This window comes from Trypanosoma equiperdum (assembly GCF_001457755.1).
Source record: "Trypanosoma equiperdum strain OVI genome assembly, contig: ctg_373, whole genome shotgun sequence".
In the NCBI taxonomy this organism is placed as follows: Eukaryota; Euglenozoa; class Kinetoplastea; order Trypanosomatida; family Trypanosomatidae; genus Trypanosoma; species Trypanosoma equiperdum.
This window is the reverse complement of record NW_027124280.1, coordinates 183082-199462: the sequence shown is the minus strand read 5'-3', so window position 1 is coordinate 199462 and position 16381 is coordinate 183082. Positions and strand designations below refer to the sequence as shown.

General features: G+C 47.2%; 7 protein-coding genes across 7 annotated transcripts; 6 read left to right on the top strand and 1 right to left on the bottom strand.

The window, feature by feature from the left end:
- Positions 1 to 750: 750 nt before the first annotated feature.
- On the bottom strand, positions 751 to 1197 carry TEOVI_000153800 (Acyl carrier protein, mitochondrial; the record flags this gene model as incomplete). The annotated part of the gene is made up of 1 exon (XM_067224756.1): positions 751 to 1197. One exon carries the CDS (start codon positions 1195 to 1197, stop codon positions 751 to 753), a length of 447 nt encoding a protein of 148 aa, XP_067080857.1.
- A 4322-nt stretch (positions 1198 to 5519) lies between these two features.
- TEOVI_000153700 (Histone RNA hairpin-binding protein RNA-binding domain containing protein, putative) lies at positions 5520 to 6818 on the top strand (the record flags this gene model as incomplete). Its single annotated transcript, XM_067224755.1, has 1 exon — positions 5520 to 6818. One exon carries the CDS (start codon positions 5520 to 5522, stop codon positions 6816 to 6818), a length of 1299 nt encoding a protein of 432 aa, XP_067080856.1.
- Positions 6819 to 7131: 313 nt separating this feature from the next.
- Positions 7132 to 7866, top strand: TEOVI_000153600 (Ankyrin repeats (3 copies), putative; the record flags this gene model as incomplete). The annotated part of the gene is made up of 1 exon (XM_067224754.1): positions 7132 to 7866. One exon carries the CDS (start codon positions 7132 to 7134, stop codon positions 7864 to 7866), a length of 735 nt encoding a protein of 244 aa, XP_067080855.1.
- A 224-nt stretch (positions 7867 to 8090) lies between these two features.
- On the top strand, positions 8091 to 9008 carry TEOVI_000153500 (uncharacterized protein; the record flags this gene model as incomplete). The annotated part of the gene is made up of 1 exon (XM_067224753.1): positions 8091 to 9008. One exon carries the CDS (start codon positions 8091 to 8093, stop codon positions 9006 to 9008), a length of 918 nt encoding a protein of 305 aa, XP_067080854.1.
- Positions 9009 to 9197: 189 nt separating this feature from the next.
- Positions 9198 to 10268, top strand: TEOVI_000153400 (PUB domain containing protein, putative; the record flags this gene model as incomplete). The annotated part of the gene is made up of 1 exon (XM_067224752.1): positions 9198 to 10268. The coding sequence occupies one exon, from the start codon at positions 9198 to 9200 to the stop codon at positions 10266 to 10268; it is 1071 nt and encodes a 356-aa protein (XP_067080853.1).
- A 371-nt stretch (positions 10269 to 10639) lies between these two features.
- On the top strand, positions 10640 to 11983 carry TEOVI_000153300 (tubulin gamma chain; the record flags this gene model as incomplete). The annotated part of the gene is made up of 1 exon (XM_067224751.1): positions 10640 to 11983. The coding sequence occupies one exon, from the start codon at positions 10640 to 10642 to the stop codon at positions 11981 to 11983; it is 1344 nt and encodes a 447-aa protein (XP_067080852.1).
- Positions 11984 to 12244: 261 nt separating this feature from the next.
- TEOVI_000153200 (uncharacterized protein) lies at positions 12245 to 16054 on the top strand (the record flags this gene model as incomplete). The annotated part of the gene is made up of 1 exon (XM_067224750.1): positions 12245 to 16054. One exon carries the CDS (start codon positions 12245 to 12247, stop codon positions 16052 to 16054), a length of 3810 nt encoding a protein of 1269 aa, XP_067080851.1.
- Between the last annotated feature and the right edge of the window lie 327 nt (positions 16055 to 16381).

Sequence of the window (16381 nt, the reverse complement as noted above, 5' to 3'; positions counted from 1 at the left end):
CCCCCCCCCCCTCCTCCTCAGGCATGTAGAACTTGGCAACTACCATCAGCCAGTGGTGACCTCCCAAACAATATAACCAATATCGTGCGCAGCACTACAATCACAAAGAAAACTTCTCCAAACATCCGGAATGCATAAAGCATGGTAAGATCTGCAGCTCTGATAGCTAACTCTCAACCAGGTTTCCTCCAGGAGCTGCCCGTAACAGTTGTTTTGCTCAGCGAAGAAAAAGGTGCTCGAACAATTCACACGCAAAAAACATAATAACACTCATCGATGTGATCAATCACCATAGCATATGTCTGTGGAGTTCTTATGGGGAACAAACACACCTTCACACATTTGATTTTTTCGCTAAGGAAGGAGCACTAAGAGAATAGCGATACGACGGTAAATATTTCTAGGGAATGAGCCCACAAGAAAGTATTGGTGGAACTCCTCCAAGAACATCGTACAGTTTCTCAAGAAATAGATAACCCGAACACCAGGGGGGAAAACGTTCACAAAAAAAAGACCTCTTCACCCAACGTACGACGTTTGCATGATCCTACCCCCTTCATTTCCTTAAGTTAGTGATGTGCACGGTAATATTTACTGCCGAAGTGATAATCATTCATCCACCATAAATTACTTTCTGCAATCACTCACAACCAACGTTTACACCCTTCATTACAACCTTTTCCTCCATGTTGTTATGGGCGCGCGTTTAGCGCCTATTACGACATCCCTAACTAGTATTATGAACAGCTCTTACTTGGCCATTGGGTTCTGAGAAATGTACTCCACTGCATCGGTAATAGACTGAATTTTCTCGGCATCATGATCTGGGATGTCTAAAATAAACTCTTGCTCGATAGCAAAAACAACTTCAACAACGTCCAGTGAGTTCAATCCAAGATCATTGACGAAGTGTGACTGCGGTGTTACCTTTGAGGCATCGACTTTCTCAAAGTTTTTGACGACTTCAAGTACACGTGTCAGAACGTCATCTTTGTTTAGGAGGTACTGCCCAGTTCGACCGGCTTCCTCCCCTGCTGCGTGACCTTCAGAGTGAAACCGAACAGGAAGGTACATCGGAATAGTAACAGCTTGAGTAGCCATAACCTTCCATGTCGACACTGCGTGGCACCGGCCACGGAGTAGAGAATAAGCGCCAACCTGTGTGGCAAACTTCCTTGCAAGTTGAGACCGCTGCATCGTCGAGCACCTTCTTACAAAAACGATTTTGTAAACAATAAAAAAGCAGGAAAAGTGTAACAACACAGAAGCAATCGCTATAGCAGAGAAAGTTCACTCATCACACAACCACGCTGAATGAGGGGATCAATTACAACTTACAAACAAAAGATGGAATCCGAAACGACAGTTGTCAAAATGTCTTGCAACAAACCGTACAGTACGGTTATCATAGGACTTTCGTTAATGTAGTGGTGTGCGGACATGTTCGAAAACAAAGAAGTAACCGAGCGACAGGTGGACGATAAAACAAAAAGTACTTAACATTCATATGTTTAATTTTTCAACGTACTAGACACCCGATCCTCCTTTTCCCTGACACGGAAATACGCCCCACCTCCAACTCCTACGCATAGCCGAGCAACACAACTCATTACAATACGAGAACCGAAGATCAGACGTTAACACAACGTATACGTAAACGCTGCATAAAAATTTAACCTCACAATTGCCTTCCACCATTGGGAAGATAGGGAAGATGAGAGGGTAAACTTGAGAAAAGAGAGAAAGCTTTCAGAACCATACAGCGAGGAGCACATTTAGAACAAGCTGCAGAAACAGAATTATTATCATCAGCACGCGGAACAGTGGCTAGAATTCCCCTTTGTTCATTTCCAAATAAACTGTAATGACAAAAATGAACCACGTATATCACGTTTCCATTAGAAGTATCACGGTGTTGAATAGTCGACCGCAACACCAAAATAATAACGATATTGATAAGAAGTGTTATAAAATCGAGCAAAGGATAAAAGAACACCCCAAGTGATTCGCTCAGGGACAATTCGCCAAAGCAGCCGCGCTGCAAACCAAAGCCCTTCGCCGGCACCTGATATTCATCCTATCATGTACCACACCTACCCCCAAAAAGGTAAAGAAGCAAACTCTAGTAAAGAAGCAGGCAGCTATCCACCAAAACAGATTAAAGCCAACCGCGGCAATCAATTCAACGAAGTGACGGCAAAAATACCACCCTCAGGTTCCATAATGCGCTCACCCCAAAACCTGATAACACCTCAAATGTAATTTAACAATTGCCACAGCACAACAACAATGCTCTTTCAACATACGTTCCGAAGACTCCTCCCTTCGGTTTCAACTGACAGGCACTGAAGGACATTCACAACTCTGCTTGTGCTGTGGATATTATCGGCGAAAACATAATTGTTTACATCAACGCTAACAAGAAGAGAATATGAGAACAAAAGTCAGCCAATACAACACGGTTAATAAGAAGAACATAACATCTTATAGCTTCATTACGGCATATCCCCTTACTAATCACTACAATAGCAGAGAGCTCGGTAGCTGTGACGGAGTGGAAACGAAAATGAAAAAGAAAATCAATTTGAAAACAAACAAAATTCCAAAGTGTGCCCCGACGAGGAATCGTATGAAACGCATCCGCCCCATGCTGAGCGGGACATCTCTCTTTGCACGAAAAAAGGTTAATACTGATCCGGTTTCGGAGAAGGACAACAAGGCATTTGTGTGGCACATGACAACAATATGGAAAAAAAAAGAGCGGATAACATCAAATACAAACGGTGTTCTGTTGTGAGCATTGACAGCCCTCTTCAAAAGTTTTTGTTGCAGTGGACGGGCGACCGGTCCGCACATGAAGTGGCAAAACGTTGGAACACGATTACCTGGTCGTGATGCAGTGTTGTACTTCGTGACGGAACCGCAGCGGCTGGTTGCGCGACGGAAAATCTTCAATCTTGGAGGGAATGCGCCAAATCATTTTGCGTAAGGAACTCCATCCAAGGATCGCGGACATACAAGAAACCCCACACACCCCAGCTGTCACATGCCCCGCAAAATATTTGGGGAGGTGGAGCACTGTCGGGTCGCAAACTTTCGCATCGACCGGAGCGACCGCCGCCCGTTCGTTTACTCTTCAAGGAAACCGGAGCAGCATTTGCAGGGAAACGGGGTGATATTCAAACCCCTTTTACCCAGAGCGTAATAACAAGTTGGGCGGCTCGGGTAAAGCACGGAGGCACACCGATAGAAAAGACACCCTGCGACAAACAGTAGTGCATCAAAGCACAAGAGAATTAAAATGTAAAACGGGATCCGAATAGCTCAAGCGAATGGGTTGCCGGCATGGCATGGCCGCCAACAGCTGGGGATACTCGAAATTGGAGACCACGCACCGACGGCTGCGGTCTCGAAACTTTACCGTCCTGGTGCTTTACGGGCCGTAGCCTCCTTTGGATGATTTCGGAACCACAAAAGAAACAAATTGCCCCAGTGGTCAAAAAAAAAAAAAGTAGTACTTGACAAGCTGTGGAGCGCACTAGGGGAGCGACGGAGCTTCGCCTTCCCCCCGTATCAAAATGTTTGAAGGGAGGAAGCGGACAGGAGGGGTACAGGAATCGTAAGAGCCGTATGCCCCAACAGGTAGTAAGTGTTTTTGCAACAGTGTATTACGGAATGGGTTTTAATATAATTGCGGCTGGGGCGGTTGAATGTATACTCATTTTGCTGAGAGGAAAGCTTCACAGTGAGGTAGGTGTAGGGAGAAGGGCGTGCCAAAGGCAGCTGGTTATTGTAGAGCGCTTCTGGTAGCGGAGCTGGTTCCAGAGCCTATCTATTGCCAACGCCGCCTCAGGAAACCTGAGGAGTAAATAGCGTCTCCAAAAATGCAAAAAGGGGGAAATGTTTGCAAAACAGGAATGTGAGATGGCACACCAAGTGCCATGTACGGGGTCCTTCTTTTTTTTTTTTTGGGGGGGGGGGCAGCGCTACTTTTCTGAACTGAAAGATCTACGGACACCGTGTGTGGCAATGTTAGGGTGCGGCGGCTCCCCGGTAAGGTTGACGCTCCCCAAAATGAGAGGCGTGGTTGCTGCTCCAGCTCCTAACATGGGGAAGAAGGAATTTGACATGTAAATTTCTGACCTACCGCAGTTTGTTGTATGCTTCAGGTGTGGGGAGTTAAGTAAGCACTGGTGCAAACTTGTGCCTTACCGGTGTTGCTGCTGCATCGACGCTAGTAGTGGTAGTGGACTGTGGAGCATTCGAGCAACCGGGTGGGGGGTAGCGGTGGTAGGAGTTTTGTTTCTTCTGTGGTTCGGACCCGACGGTGTGTCGTTGCCTCGTTCAAATGTGTGGCGGGTTGTGGTTCATAATAGGAATATGCGGGCTGAGTGGGCGGCGGAACTGGATGCAGCGGCGGCCGCCGCATTGGCCGTGGTGCGTGCAGTTGTGGTAGTTCAGTGGGCTGTGTATCAGGTTTGGTGTTTTAGTGGACAGGGTATGTTGCGCCAGTGGTACCGGACTGTGGAGGCGTTTTTTTTTTTGTCACTCTGCAATTGTTTTGCAGTACAGCTGGAAATGGCACTCTCGCATCTGCGCTTTTGTATTTTATTTCTGGACTTTTTTTGATGCATCAACTCTGCGCGAAGGGAGGTTTGTGGAATTGCGTTTTTTTGTGTGTGTATTCTTTCTTGCTTGTGCCACTGTTTGCTTTATTGGGCTGATATAGAAAATACGAATATACGTAGTGTTGGTCGGTGCCGCATTGACCAACGTTCCTTTGATGATATTATCACTCTGCCGCTGCCTCCTGAAAGCGTGCTACCATGCAACTGTGCGATTGCTTTTATATTCAAGGGCGGAAAAGGCTTTAAAGATAAAACAAATCAGTGATGCTGAGCAGCGTTGTTTTTAGAAGCGAGATGAAACATGGTGTATATGTGTAAGTGACTATGAGAAGGGAGAAGTTGGTGCGTACCAAATTTTATTATATTACTCTCACTTCGACCCGATATATTTTGTCTATTTGTTTAATATATATATATATATAATGCTCTCACAGTTCGATACATTTGTCGCACCTCCTAAATGGTTTCTAAGAGGCGGTGCTTCCGAGGGGTCAAGGCTGATGTCGATTACCTAGCAGCTGGTGTTATTGATGGTGATTTCTTTGTATGTGTCGAGCACTTACTTAAAGCTGCGCCTCAGTTATCAACTTCAGTAAATAAATGTTATAAAGCAGTGATCATTTTAAAGGTGCTCCTGTCTTTGGTGGACGAAATTTGTGTGGGTTTTATTTTGGGAGTTGCAAGTTGGGTATATGTGGTTATTTCGTGTCATATTTTTTTTTTAAACTTAAGGAATAGTTAGTTTTTTTGTTTCCCTTTCGTCTCGTGGTTTCGATACGTCGCAGTACATATCTCTACTCCTTTTATCATCTTTTGTTTCTCCTAAGAATTAAGAAAGAACCTTTTTTCACTGCGTGTGTGTTCACATTTCCCCTCTAAGAAGCACAAGACATGCAAACTCCGCTACGTCCAACAATTTTCCCGGAGGGCATAGAAGGGTCTCAGACCGCGGATTCCAGTATAAAGGTAGCATGCGGCCGCGATTCAAGCGGTAGAGCAAGCGGATCACCCCCTGATCGTGAGCGCCGGCTTCATCAACGCGAGAAGCAATTGTCTTTTGGGTATGCGACCGAAGGGTACAACAATATGATTAAGTTGGTGGAGCACGATCCCTTATTAAAAAGTGGTGGAATTATCCCCCTCTCACCCCCTGACGTCAACAAGGGAAGTAAAAGAGTTTGGGATGTTTCGTTACGGAAGTGGCGTCGGGCGCTGCATATGTTTGATTGCGTATTTATTGAGGGGGAGGATGAAAACAAGAAGACACTTGAGAGTGTAATAGAAGATCAACGATTGCAGTGGGTGAGTACCGCATATTCCGGCAGGCGGAAAGAAGATCGCGTAAAGGTTTCTGCCAGTACGATCACAAATGCTCAGAATTCTCCTCACGTTTGCAAGAAGCTGCATGTTGAGGAGTGCCTGAAAGTAATTCTTCGTGAGGAAAGTTGCTATGAACCTGTTGGCAACGTCGTTCCAGTATCTGCTTCATCATTACTTAAAGGTGCTGATATATCCCCTGCAGATGCAGGCATCAAGATTTTTGTCGCGCCGTCTCCACAGAATCAGTGCAAACAAACTCCTGTTCGATCCGGTGCAGTTTGTTCGCGTGTGGCTCCTCGGTGTCTCAATTTTGACTCATCTACGCCTATGCAGAGTAAAGTGCCCCTGAATGGTGTACAGGAAGTTAAACACCTTCAAAGTTGTGTTCCGCCGCAGCCGAAAGAAAATAAAAACATATGGGTAACGCCAACGATGTGGGTGGACGATGGCGCGCGCACTTCACCTTTTACATCAATTTACCAACCACCAGTGTTGGAGCAAGTGAGTGAGGTTCAGCAAACTCCTCTAAACTGGAATCTTTTTATTCCTCCTCAGACATATGTGTGTACGCCCCAACCAGCAACTGCACCGGGAATCGTTTTCGACAAATTTACTCCGAACACTGCTCCGAGGCGGCTTACGATCCTCAGGGATAGTAATACAAAGTCACGAGGTGGCGAAGTGGACGTGCTGAAGAGAAATCTTTTCCCTAACAGTGTAATGTCACCATCCCACACTGATTCACTGGAAAAGGTATTTCACCCCAACACACCGTTAACCCGTTCGTATGTACGTGGCGAAGTGCCTGAAATAGAAGCAAACAAACCAACGGGTGCTGATTGTGCCCAACAGATATTATTCACAGAGTAATATCGGATATAGAAAAAAAAAAAGAAATGATATTCCTGGAACGCAGGATCCACATATTTTTTCTTTTCGGTTTAAAGGAAAAAAAACATAGATCTCCTTTGTCTTTGGTTTAGGTGGGGGAGAAAGAAGATGATTCATAATTACTTCTTTAATTAGGATAGTTTCCTGAAGTCGCATTGGTTGCTAAATGTGTGCGTTAATAAGTATGATGAAACAAACTGTATATATTTTGGTTACTAGTTTTATCTTGGACAGTTCATGATTTTTTTGTTTTCCTGCCTCCCAAAGAGTGCTGAAGGACAATCGTTAAAAAATGTTAGGGTTGACAATCAGTCGGTTTGATGAACTCCAGTCTGCGGTTTCGAACGGTGATGTTGTGGCTGTTGGAAGGTTGCTAACGTCGTACAATGTAAATATGGCGGATAACGAGAGGCGGATGACGTTACTAATGTGGGCGGTGTGCTTTCAACAACACGAGGTAGCAGAGATGTTAATTCGGCTTGGTGCGTCACTTTATCCTCGGGATATGTTCTCCTATAATGTTATTCATCACGCAGCGTGGCAAGGGGATGTAAGGATGATGAAGATTTTACTTTGTTCTATGAGCACTTCTTCTTCAAGTGAGGATGAAACTTCCGAATCCACATCATCGCGAACTGACACATTTCGCTTTAGACCAGGGGTACGATCGTTGGTTGACCTACCGCATCCTTACAACGGAAGAACACCGCTAATGTTTGCTGCCCTTAAGGGGAACGTAGAGATGGTAAATTTTCTTATTACGCAAGCTGGTGCCGCCATTGGTGCAAAAGACCTTGAAGGGAATTCGGTCATGGATATAGCTGCTCGCATTGGACAAAAGGCTGTTGTGACTCTACTACTTTCGAAGTGCAATGACGACGAGGATATGTGTTTCAACAAGGCTAGACGAAGTGCTGAGGATAACTGTGAAAATGCGTCGACTTTACAACAGTTGAATGAGTTTAATGACCTTAAAACCACCCTATGCCAGGATTGGCTTCCTCAATCGTTGGTTTCTTTATCATGATACCTATATACATAAACTTTTGTTTTTATGTGTCGAAGAGAAATTAGCGGAACACAAATACAGTGTTAGAGTCCTCATGGTGATAGATCCCTGTTGCTGTGCGTTTCCTGATTGTTGCCGAAACTGTATGTACATATTTTTTTTGAAAAAAGCAAGTCTTTACAGTGCTTTTCTCCTTCCCGATGCTTGGTGTTTTCAGTATGTACGGGTATTTAAAGTTGTAGATGAGCGATGATGGAGAGGAAAATAATAGGGGTAAGCGTGAAAACGTTAGTTTTCCACATGCCCAATCAAATGTGGTTTCTAAGTTGGATGGCAACACCCTGCTCAACGATTCCTTGGTTCAGCAGAGTTGTTCGCCCACTGAGAGTAAGGAGGATGTGAAAACTGAGTACGATAGTTTTGTGGATGCCCCCGTGATTCCTCTGACAGAAAAGTTTGACGATAACTATTCCCAACCGGTTAGTACAGTAAACCCGCGTGATGATAGTATAAAGTGTGAAATGGATGTGTTGCCTGCGTCTTCCCTCACCTCTGTTTGTAACAGGAAGGTGATACACGGTGAAAAAGTCGATAACGATCGAGTCAAAATAGTGCGAGACTGGCTTTTAATGCCAGTTTTATCCCAAGATTCCGACTTCGAAGGCGATGGTGACGATTTTATTGATACTCTTTTACATATTGCTGAGGACAAGATGTACCTTTATGGCTTCTACGAACGTTTGGGGCAAACCGAGTTAGTAACGACTAGGCGGATAAATAATAGAAAACGTTCTAGGGGATCCAACGGCATTTCTCACGCTACGGGGAACCAAGGCGCTCAAGCACCCGTCATGGCAACATCACCCCCGCAAGTTTTGCCTTTCTCTTTCGTCAATTGGTTGCCAAACAGTGGCAAAGGGCGTTGTGATCCCGAAAGAGTGCATCAACAAACCATCTCATCGGACGCTATTTTGTGTTCTGGGGAGAAGTACACGCTCTGTAGATACGCGCTAAGCAGTGGGAAATTGCGAAAGGAATGTGCTGATCCTTATCAGTTTCTTACTGCGAAGTTGCAAGAGATACGACATTGCATGGAAGAGGAGTTGATGGGCGATGCTAAAAATTCCAATGAGAAAAAAACAGTGGCCACCGACTATTGAGGGACGCTACCAGCCTTTGGTGAGTAAAATCCGTATTAATGCAACTTTCATCACCCTGCAATATTATTTCATTAGGTTTATCATCAATGTGTGAGTTATGCCATTACCACTTCCATTCTTGTCTTTGGACCGGTTCTGTTTTGCTGGAGGGGGCTCTCGCTTGAGTTACAGACGGGAGGACACTGAACTATGAAAACCTTACACCTGTTGCTTGGACTCATGCATTGCGACGCTCCGCTTAATCACCGCGTAAAAGGCCTCACTATACTCAAAAGAATGCTTAGTAATGTTGTCAACTACCCCACGGAGTGCAAGTACAGGAGTATCAATATCACATCTTCGACGTGGATAAATTCTATTACTCCAGCATTTCATGTATTTCAGTTGATTGAATGGCTTTTGGGATTGGGATTTGAGCAGTCCGTCGGCGACTCTTTCCTCATTTTTAAAGGATCTTCCCTTGATTGTATGGCTAACGCATGCCGTGATGTTTCACTATTGCTTTATGCTTGTGAGGTCGATGCACCAAGCAACACTAGTGGGAGTAAACGGTGTGTGGATGATTTAGTGCCACTTCTTCGGGTTGTGTCCGGTCACAATGATCAGTGCGGATCAAATACCGTTGACACGTCCCAAGCGATTTATACTGCTCTTCAACCAAGCGTCTCTGACGAAACATGGAAAGTGTTGAAGAACCGCTTACGTTTGATCGTCTTGGAGTGCGAGTGTGAGCGCCAGAATCAACCTCGTCTCAAAGAAAAACTTTGTCCACCAACCCTGGCAGCGCGTAACTTGGAGGCATGGACCTCATTGTGCGAGTTAGTGCGCTTCATCAACCTTCGGCATCTGGAAGAAGGTTTAGCTGCGGTGAACATGGAGAGGTTTGAGAGCCGTGGGGTGCGTAAGGTGGATACCCGAGGCGGAGAAAAGGGTAATATAAACAATCTAAGTAATCTTGTTGCGGCAAGGCAAAAAGACAAGTTGAGTCTCCAGAACAGCGGACGTGCAAGTATTGACCAGGAAGTGCAAGCCGTAGGCACTCGGTTAATAGTAGACATAGCTTCCTGTATAGAGCAAATATCTGTCCTTGAGGGAGATCAGGGGTTAGTGCGGAAGGATCGGCTTGAAGCCAAGAGACTCCTCGAAAAATTCGGTGAAGATGGCGATGTGAGGTATTTACACTTGCTGAGGGAAGAGTGGTCGCAACGGCTTGAAGAAAAGAAAAAAATTCAAGGGAATAGCTTTGTTTATTTTAAGTGACCCCCGCCTTGCCACACTTATTCACTTAATTCTGTTGTAAACACTGCAGATGTTTTTAAAAAAGTTGTATTTCATTTTCTTGCATCATTGTTTGTTTGCTGATGCTTTATCACGTTTTTTTTTTTACTGGATATCTTCTTTACTTTTGTTTTTGTTCTTTTTAACCTGTGGGGTGCTGTTAGGAACGCCAGAGTACTTGCCAGGAGGCGAAAGGCAGGTTGTTTCTACCATAAGAAAAGAGGGGGATTAGGATTCTAGCGGAGCATCCGCTGTTGTGGAGTGAACTAAAGTCGTAACTTTGTTGCGGCATTATCGCGGGAAGGAGGGAACATCGAATTTGAAGGAGAATCGGTGGGCAAAAAAGAGGAAGTATGCCACGGGAAATCATCACACTGCAGGTTGGTCAGTGCGGCAACCAAGTTGGATCTGAATTTTGGAGGCAACTTTGCGCAGAGCATGGTATCCGTCACGATGGTGTAGTAGAATCGTTTGCTAGTGGCGGGGATGACCGCAAAGATGTTTTTTTCTACCAGGCTGACGACGACCACTACATTCCCCGGGCGTTGTTAGTTGATTTGGAGCCGCGAGTCATCAACGCTATTCAACGTGGCAGCATGCAAAGGCTTTTTAACCCTGAAAATGTGTACATTCATTCCGAAGGTGGTGGAGCAGGCAACAACTGGGCACACGGCTACGAGATGGGGGACACAGTCCAGGAAACGCTGTTTGATATGATAGAGCGAGAGGCGGAGAACAGCGACAGTCTGGAGGGGTTCGTGCTTACGCACAGTATCGCTGGAGGAACGGGAAGTGGAATGGGGAGCTACCTTCTCGAGAATCTGAATGATCGCTTTCCAAAGAAACTTATTCAAACTTATAGCGTCTTCCCCAATCAGTCCCGTGGTGGTGACAGTGACGTCATTGTGCAACCCTATAACAGTCTTTTGGCTATTAAGCGCTTGACGCTGCACGCAGATTGCGTTGTTGTACTGGACAACACGGCGTTGAACCGCATTGCCACAGACAACCTTCACATATCTTCACCAACTGTCGAACAAATGAATGGTCTTGTGAGCACCGTCATGGCAGCCTCAACAGCGACGCTGCGTTATCCGGGGTACATGAATAACGACCTCATGAGCATGCTCGCGTCGTTGATCCCTACGCCACGATGTCATTTTGTCTGTACAGGTTACACACCCACGACACTTGATACATCAAATATACAGTCTTCTGTGCAGAAAACTTCAGTTCACGATGTGATGCGGCGGCTTCTGATGCCAAAAAACATGATGGTTTCAACGTCCATGAAGAGTGGTTGTTATATTTCCTTGCTGAACCTTATTCAAGGTGATGTGGACCCCGCACAGGTGCATCGGTCACTTGAACGTATTCGGGAGCGCTCACCGAACTTTATCCCGTGGGGCCCTGCATCCATTCAAGTTATATTGTCCAAGAAATCACCGTATTTGGACACAAGGCACCGTGTAAGTGGGCTCGTAATGGCCAACCACACAAGCATCAGCTCCCTCTTTCAGCGAACACTCAAACAGTTTGACCTACTGTTCAACCGTGGTGTTTTCCTTGAGCAATATAAAAGATATGGCCCCATTAAGGACAACTTGGATGAGTTCAAACATTCTAGGGATGTGGTGGAGAGCTTAGTTTCTGAGTACAAGGCATGTGAGAGCTCCGATTATATACGAAACTTTTGATGGGAGGTAGAGAAACACAACACGTGGGACCTCAGGGAAATTTTATGTCTGTGTCAAATTTTCCTATGCATGAACACATAGAATAACCACTAACTTAAGGATTACCGTCGTTTTGTTGGGAAAAGGACCTTGTATAATCCTCAGTTCTATTGTCCTTTTTCCCCCCAGTGAGCTGTGTATCCCCCGGGTGTAGCGACTTTGAGGGTAGGCGCAGAGCAGCGCGGTGGAGGGGAACGTGAGTGACATTTCTCTCTTTGTAAGATGTTACTTCCACTTAGCTTGCTACAGAGCCACAGCCACGCCACCCGCAACTGTACATACGAAAGGCAGAATGTGGAGGGTGTTGTGGACACGAACCTCCTGCGTGACGTTGGTGGTTGTGTGGTGAATGGTGTGGCGTTTTGTGAAGCACCTAATTCTGTGCAACTTCCTACCCTCTTTTTCCCTCGACTGTGTGCAAAGGGGAGTAATAGAATGAGGCGTAAGTTAAAGTTGCGGATCATCTCCACCTTCGAATTTGGTTTCTGTCGCCCATCTTTGCGCTATCTTTCTTGTGTTTGGAACATTATTGCTGTAGTATTTCCCCGCAGGTTGTATGTCTTGATGATTCACCGAGAGTTAGCAGATTCTATTGCACAACTAGAAAGGGATCTACGCATAGCCGATGTTAACGGATCTGGTTTCGTGTCAAATGCCGGTTTTGAGAAGGCACTGTTGCTTAACGGTGGTTCGATAGGACATATTGAGGCTCTAATAAAACAGTACGGGTCCGAGGAACACGGCGAAGTTCACTATGCGCGATTTCTCAAAAATATGAAATGCCTTGCCAGTGGCTCTGCAGGGCCTTCGTCAATTACTTGTGGTGGGGGTGATATGCCCAACTCTGTTGCTAGTCAGCAGTGTCAGGAAACAGGGCTGGCATCGCCATGTGCGGGGCAAGCGGTGCCTCCACTAAAGCGCTGCCCGACTCCGCATCGATGCCCAATGGATATGGTTTGTTGTCGTGAGAGGATTTGTGATAGATGCGATGAAAATATCCTTACTAGTACCCCCAGTGGTCAAAATGTTTGCATAGAAACTCATAAAGGTGCTGTGTGCACATATGAACTTTGCCCGAATTGTGCGCATCCCCTTCCAGTCGAGATGCGCGAGATAGTGGCGGATAGAAAATGCTGCGTTGCGAAGCCAACGATTACGGACACGCCCAACACTTTCACGACGAGCACGTGGTCATGTTCTGTTATGGAAGGGAAAGGGGACAAAGCGAAACCGATGTCATTTTTTTCCACCACTACAGCTGGCTGCACAGATGCTGTGGTTGTGGAACCGGTGCAAAACAATAGAGCCTCACTAAATCAGGGCGAACGTCAGAAGTCGTTGGTAGAATACGGGAAGACATCATGTGCTGTGGGTGCGGTGGAGGTTGTGGTTTCTCCTGATGCATGGTCAGCTGGATCGGACAGACTTATCCCCCTCCGCGAAGTGTTTCTCGTTATCAGTCACGAGTATTGTGGTGAAGTTACACTTCAAAGTGTGTGGGAAGCATTTAAGTGCCGCGGAATCGACGTCCCATTTGTAGAATTAGAAATACTCGCGGATTCACTGGGCTTACGTGCTTCGCGTACTGAGGTTGAGTGTTGCACCTCAGGCACATGCGTTAGCGGTGCTAGAACACTTGGTGTTGTAGATTTCTGTCTTCTGGTTGCGCGGATGCGCTCTACCCTGATCGAGCGTATTCGCCGGTCCTCCCTGTGGGGATCGGTGAGAACAAAGCTGCTATCGAATCAAATCCCTCGGATAGGAGTGGCGAATGCCAGCGTTGCGGCGCAAAAACAAATAGGGAACGATGACCGTGACCCCAATACTGCTGGAAGGACAGACGGAATGCATATGGAGCAGCCGGTGGCACTCGATGCTTGTTCCTCTTCATTACCTGCGCCATCCCGTTCGTCGCCGGCGAGTGAGGCACCAGGGGACTGCAAGCAAGATGGGTTTCCGCCCGCGTGCTTGTCGACAATGGCGGTTGAAAGCAAAGCGACTTTTGAGAGGACCCTGGGTGGATCCCAAAAGGCGAAAGACGGCTGTGGCACTTCAGTGGCTGTGGCATCATCGGTAGCAGAGGGTGTCGAACCGACGGCGTGTGCCAATGGTGAATCCATCGCAACGCAAGGGTGCTGGCCGTCGTCTTCCAACTTGAAATTTGCGCCACCGCGCCCCGAGAGCAACGGATACGTCTACACGAATGTTCAACAGATGCACCTGCAGCCAACAGAAGGCCATTTCATGACACCTGTCAAACAAACAAGCGGCTCGTATAGTTTATATTGTTGCCACAGCCGCTGTGGCTGCCCAAATCTAGCCTGCCATAATCTTCCGCAATCCGAATTGGATTTGGTGGCGGGGGGAAATCAATCCAAGGAGTGTACGGACATTTTGGGGAATCTGGTCGCCGGTGGCCGGGGGCTCTACAACCGGTGTGGGAGCCAGCCCACGGTAGGAATTCGTAAGTACACGTCACCCGACGGCAATGGGCAATGCGATGGCGCAGCTTTAGGATGTTTGGCCAGCGAAGGCACCCCATATACGTCATGTAGGTCGGTGCCAGAGGCAGCATCAATGCAGCTGTATGTGCCAACAAACCCCTTAAGGCCTCCCTGTGAGTGTGACGACCATGAAGGGCAGCAAGGCGCCGCTGGACCGAGGGGGGACCCCGAAGTAGCAGCCTCAGCATGCGCTGCTGAAGAAGGTACCAGAATAACGAACCATTCGGCTGTGTGCCCAACACCGGATCATTGTGTTCACCACACAGGCGGAGAAAATGACGAGGTTGCAAGTGTGGCTGCTCCCCCAGCCGTTGTTCCTCCGGTGGTAGCCCCTACTGTTGAGACTAGGGTAGGGCCGTCCACCTCGTCACAACCTAACGGTAACCGGAAGGAGCAAAGAGAGCTTGTGTCCGCTACCTCCGGTACTCGGACTTGTCCAGTATCTCGCGATGAAGGTGTGGGGCAGAAGAGTGCGAAGGGGCCTAGGTCAGCATCGGCGGACAAAAAAATTTCACCCTATTCGTACCTTTACAAGGCCTGCTCTGACTCGGGGACCAGGGGTAGGTCCTGTGCAGCATGCGATGCGCGGCATGTTCCGGGTCCGTCGACGCAGTCATCCGCTCCTAAGGGTCTTCGAGAGCGGAAAAGGGCGACGTCAATTGGCCCGGTGCAACAACCCGTTACACAGCCAAAGTTGTTCAAGGAGGGAGACCAGCGGGTTGGCAAAGCGTCGCCCGAACCGATATCGAAAGATGCCTTACCAAAGCTCCGGAGGAGGTATCCTAACCTGCTTTCGCATTGCAGCCGCTTAGACCCGACACATAGCGGGTGCGTTTCGCGGGAGCAGCTCAGAGAGGCACTTCACCTGGCCGTTCCAAGCCTGGCAGCAGAGGAAGTCGAGGCGCTCGTACGTGCAAGTGCGGAAGGAGGAGAATGCGAAGAGAGGTGCAACTATGTTTCGCTCACCAACCGCCTTCTCGACATGGAGCAAACTGCCCAACAAAATGGGCAGGGCTGCAGTTCAGACAAGCGCTGTGACGGGATGCAGGGATCGATCGAATCGTCTGCAGGCGTTGGTGGCGGCACGGACAAATTGACTACAGGAAATGTCGCGAATGGGGGCCGGTCAAGGATACATCGACTGCTACAGAACGAGTTAGTCAATGCTTCTGGTGGGGACCGGCAGCATCTTCTGAATATATTCTTTGCCCAAGATGATACCCGCACGGGGTACTTGGAGGAAAGTGTCTTCCGCAAATGCCTTGTACAGCTATTTCAGAGAGGTCGGCGGGAGCTCTCCACATGTTTACTGGATCAATACGTGCGACTCTGCCGTACCCCTTTTGAACGGAAAACCGTCAGAGTTCAAACTGCTCCAGCGTGTGGGAAGCAAGCGACTCACGAAATAGTCTCGCCTCCGAGTTCTTCTGAAGAGAGGGCTGCTCGACAACGGGTGCGTAGCATTCCCAAACCACTCTGGGCTGTTCTTTGTGATTACCGATATATGATTGAAGAGTTGAAAGTATAGAGGTGTTGCGGTCGCCGCTCAAATGACCGGTGAACAAGTGTGGGGTTTGCCACTTTTTTTTTCTCATTTAGTAAGCTTGCTTTTGTCCGTTATGGCTAAGGTCATTGCCCTGATATCTAACGGGCCGCTGGAATACTCCAAACTTGTGCCGTTTTCGGCGATGTTTACGACCAATAGTTGGTTTGCACTGAGCGAGACCGATTTTATAACTGCAATGACAATGACTCTTTCCTGCTTCTACTGCTGAACTGTCATTCTTACCGCGTTTGCTCGCCGCACCTTCTTTTTCCTCGAATGTAATCTTAGAAAAATACAAAGCGGAGAGCG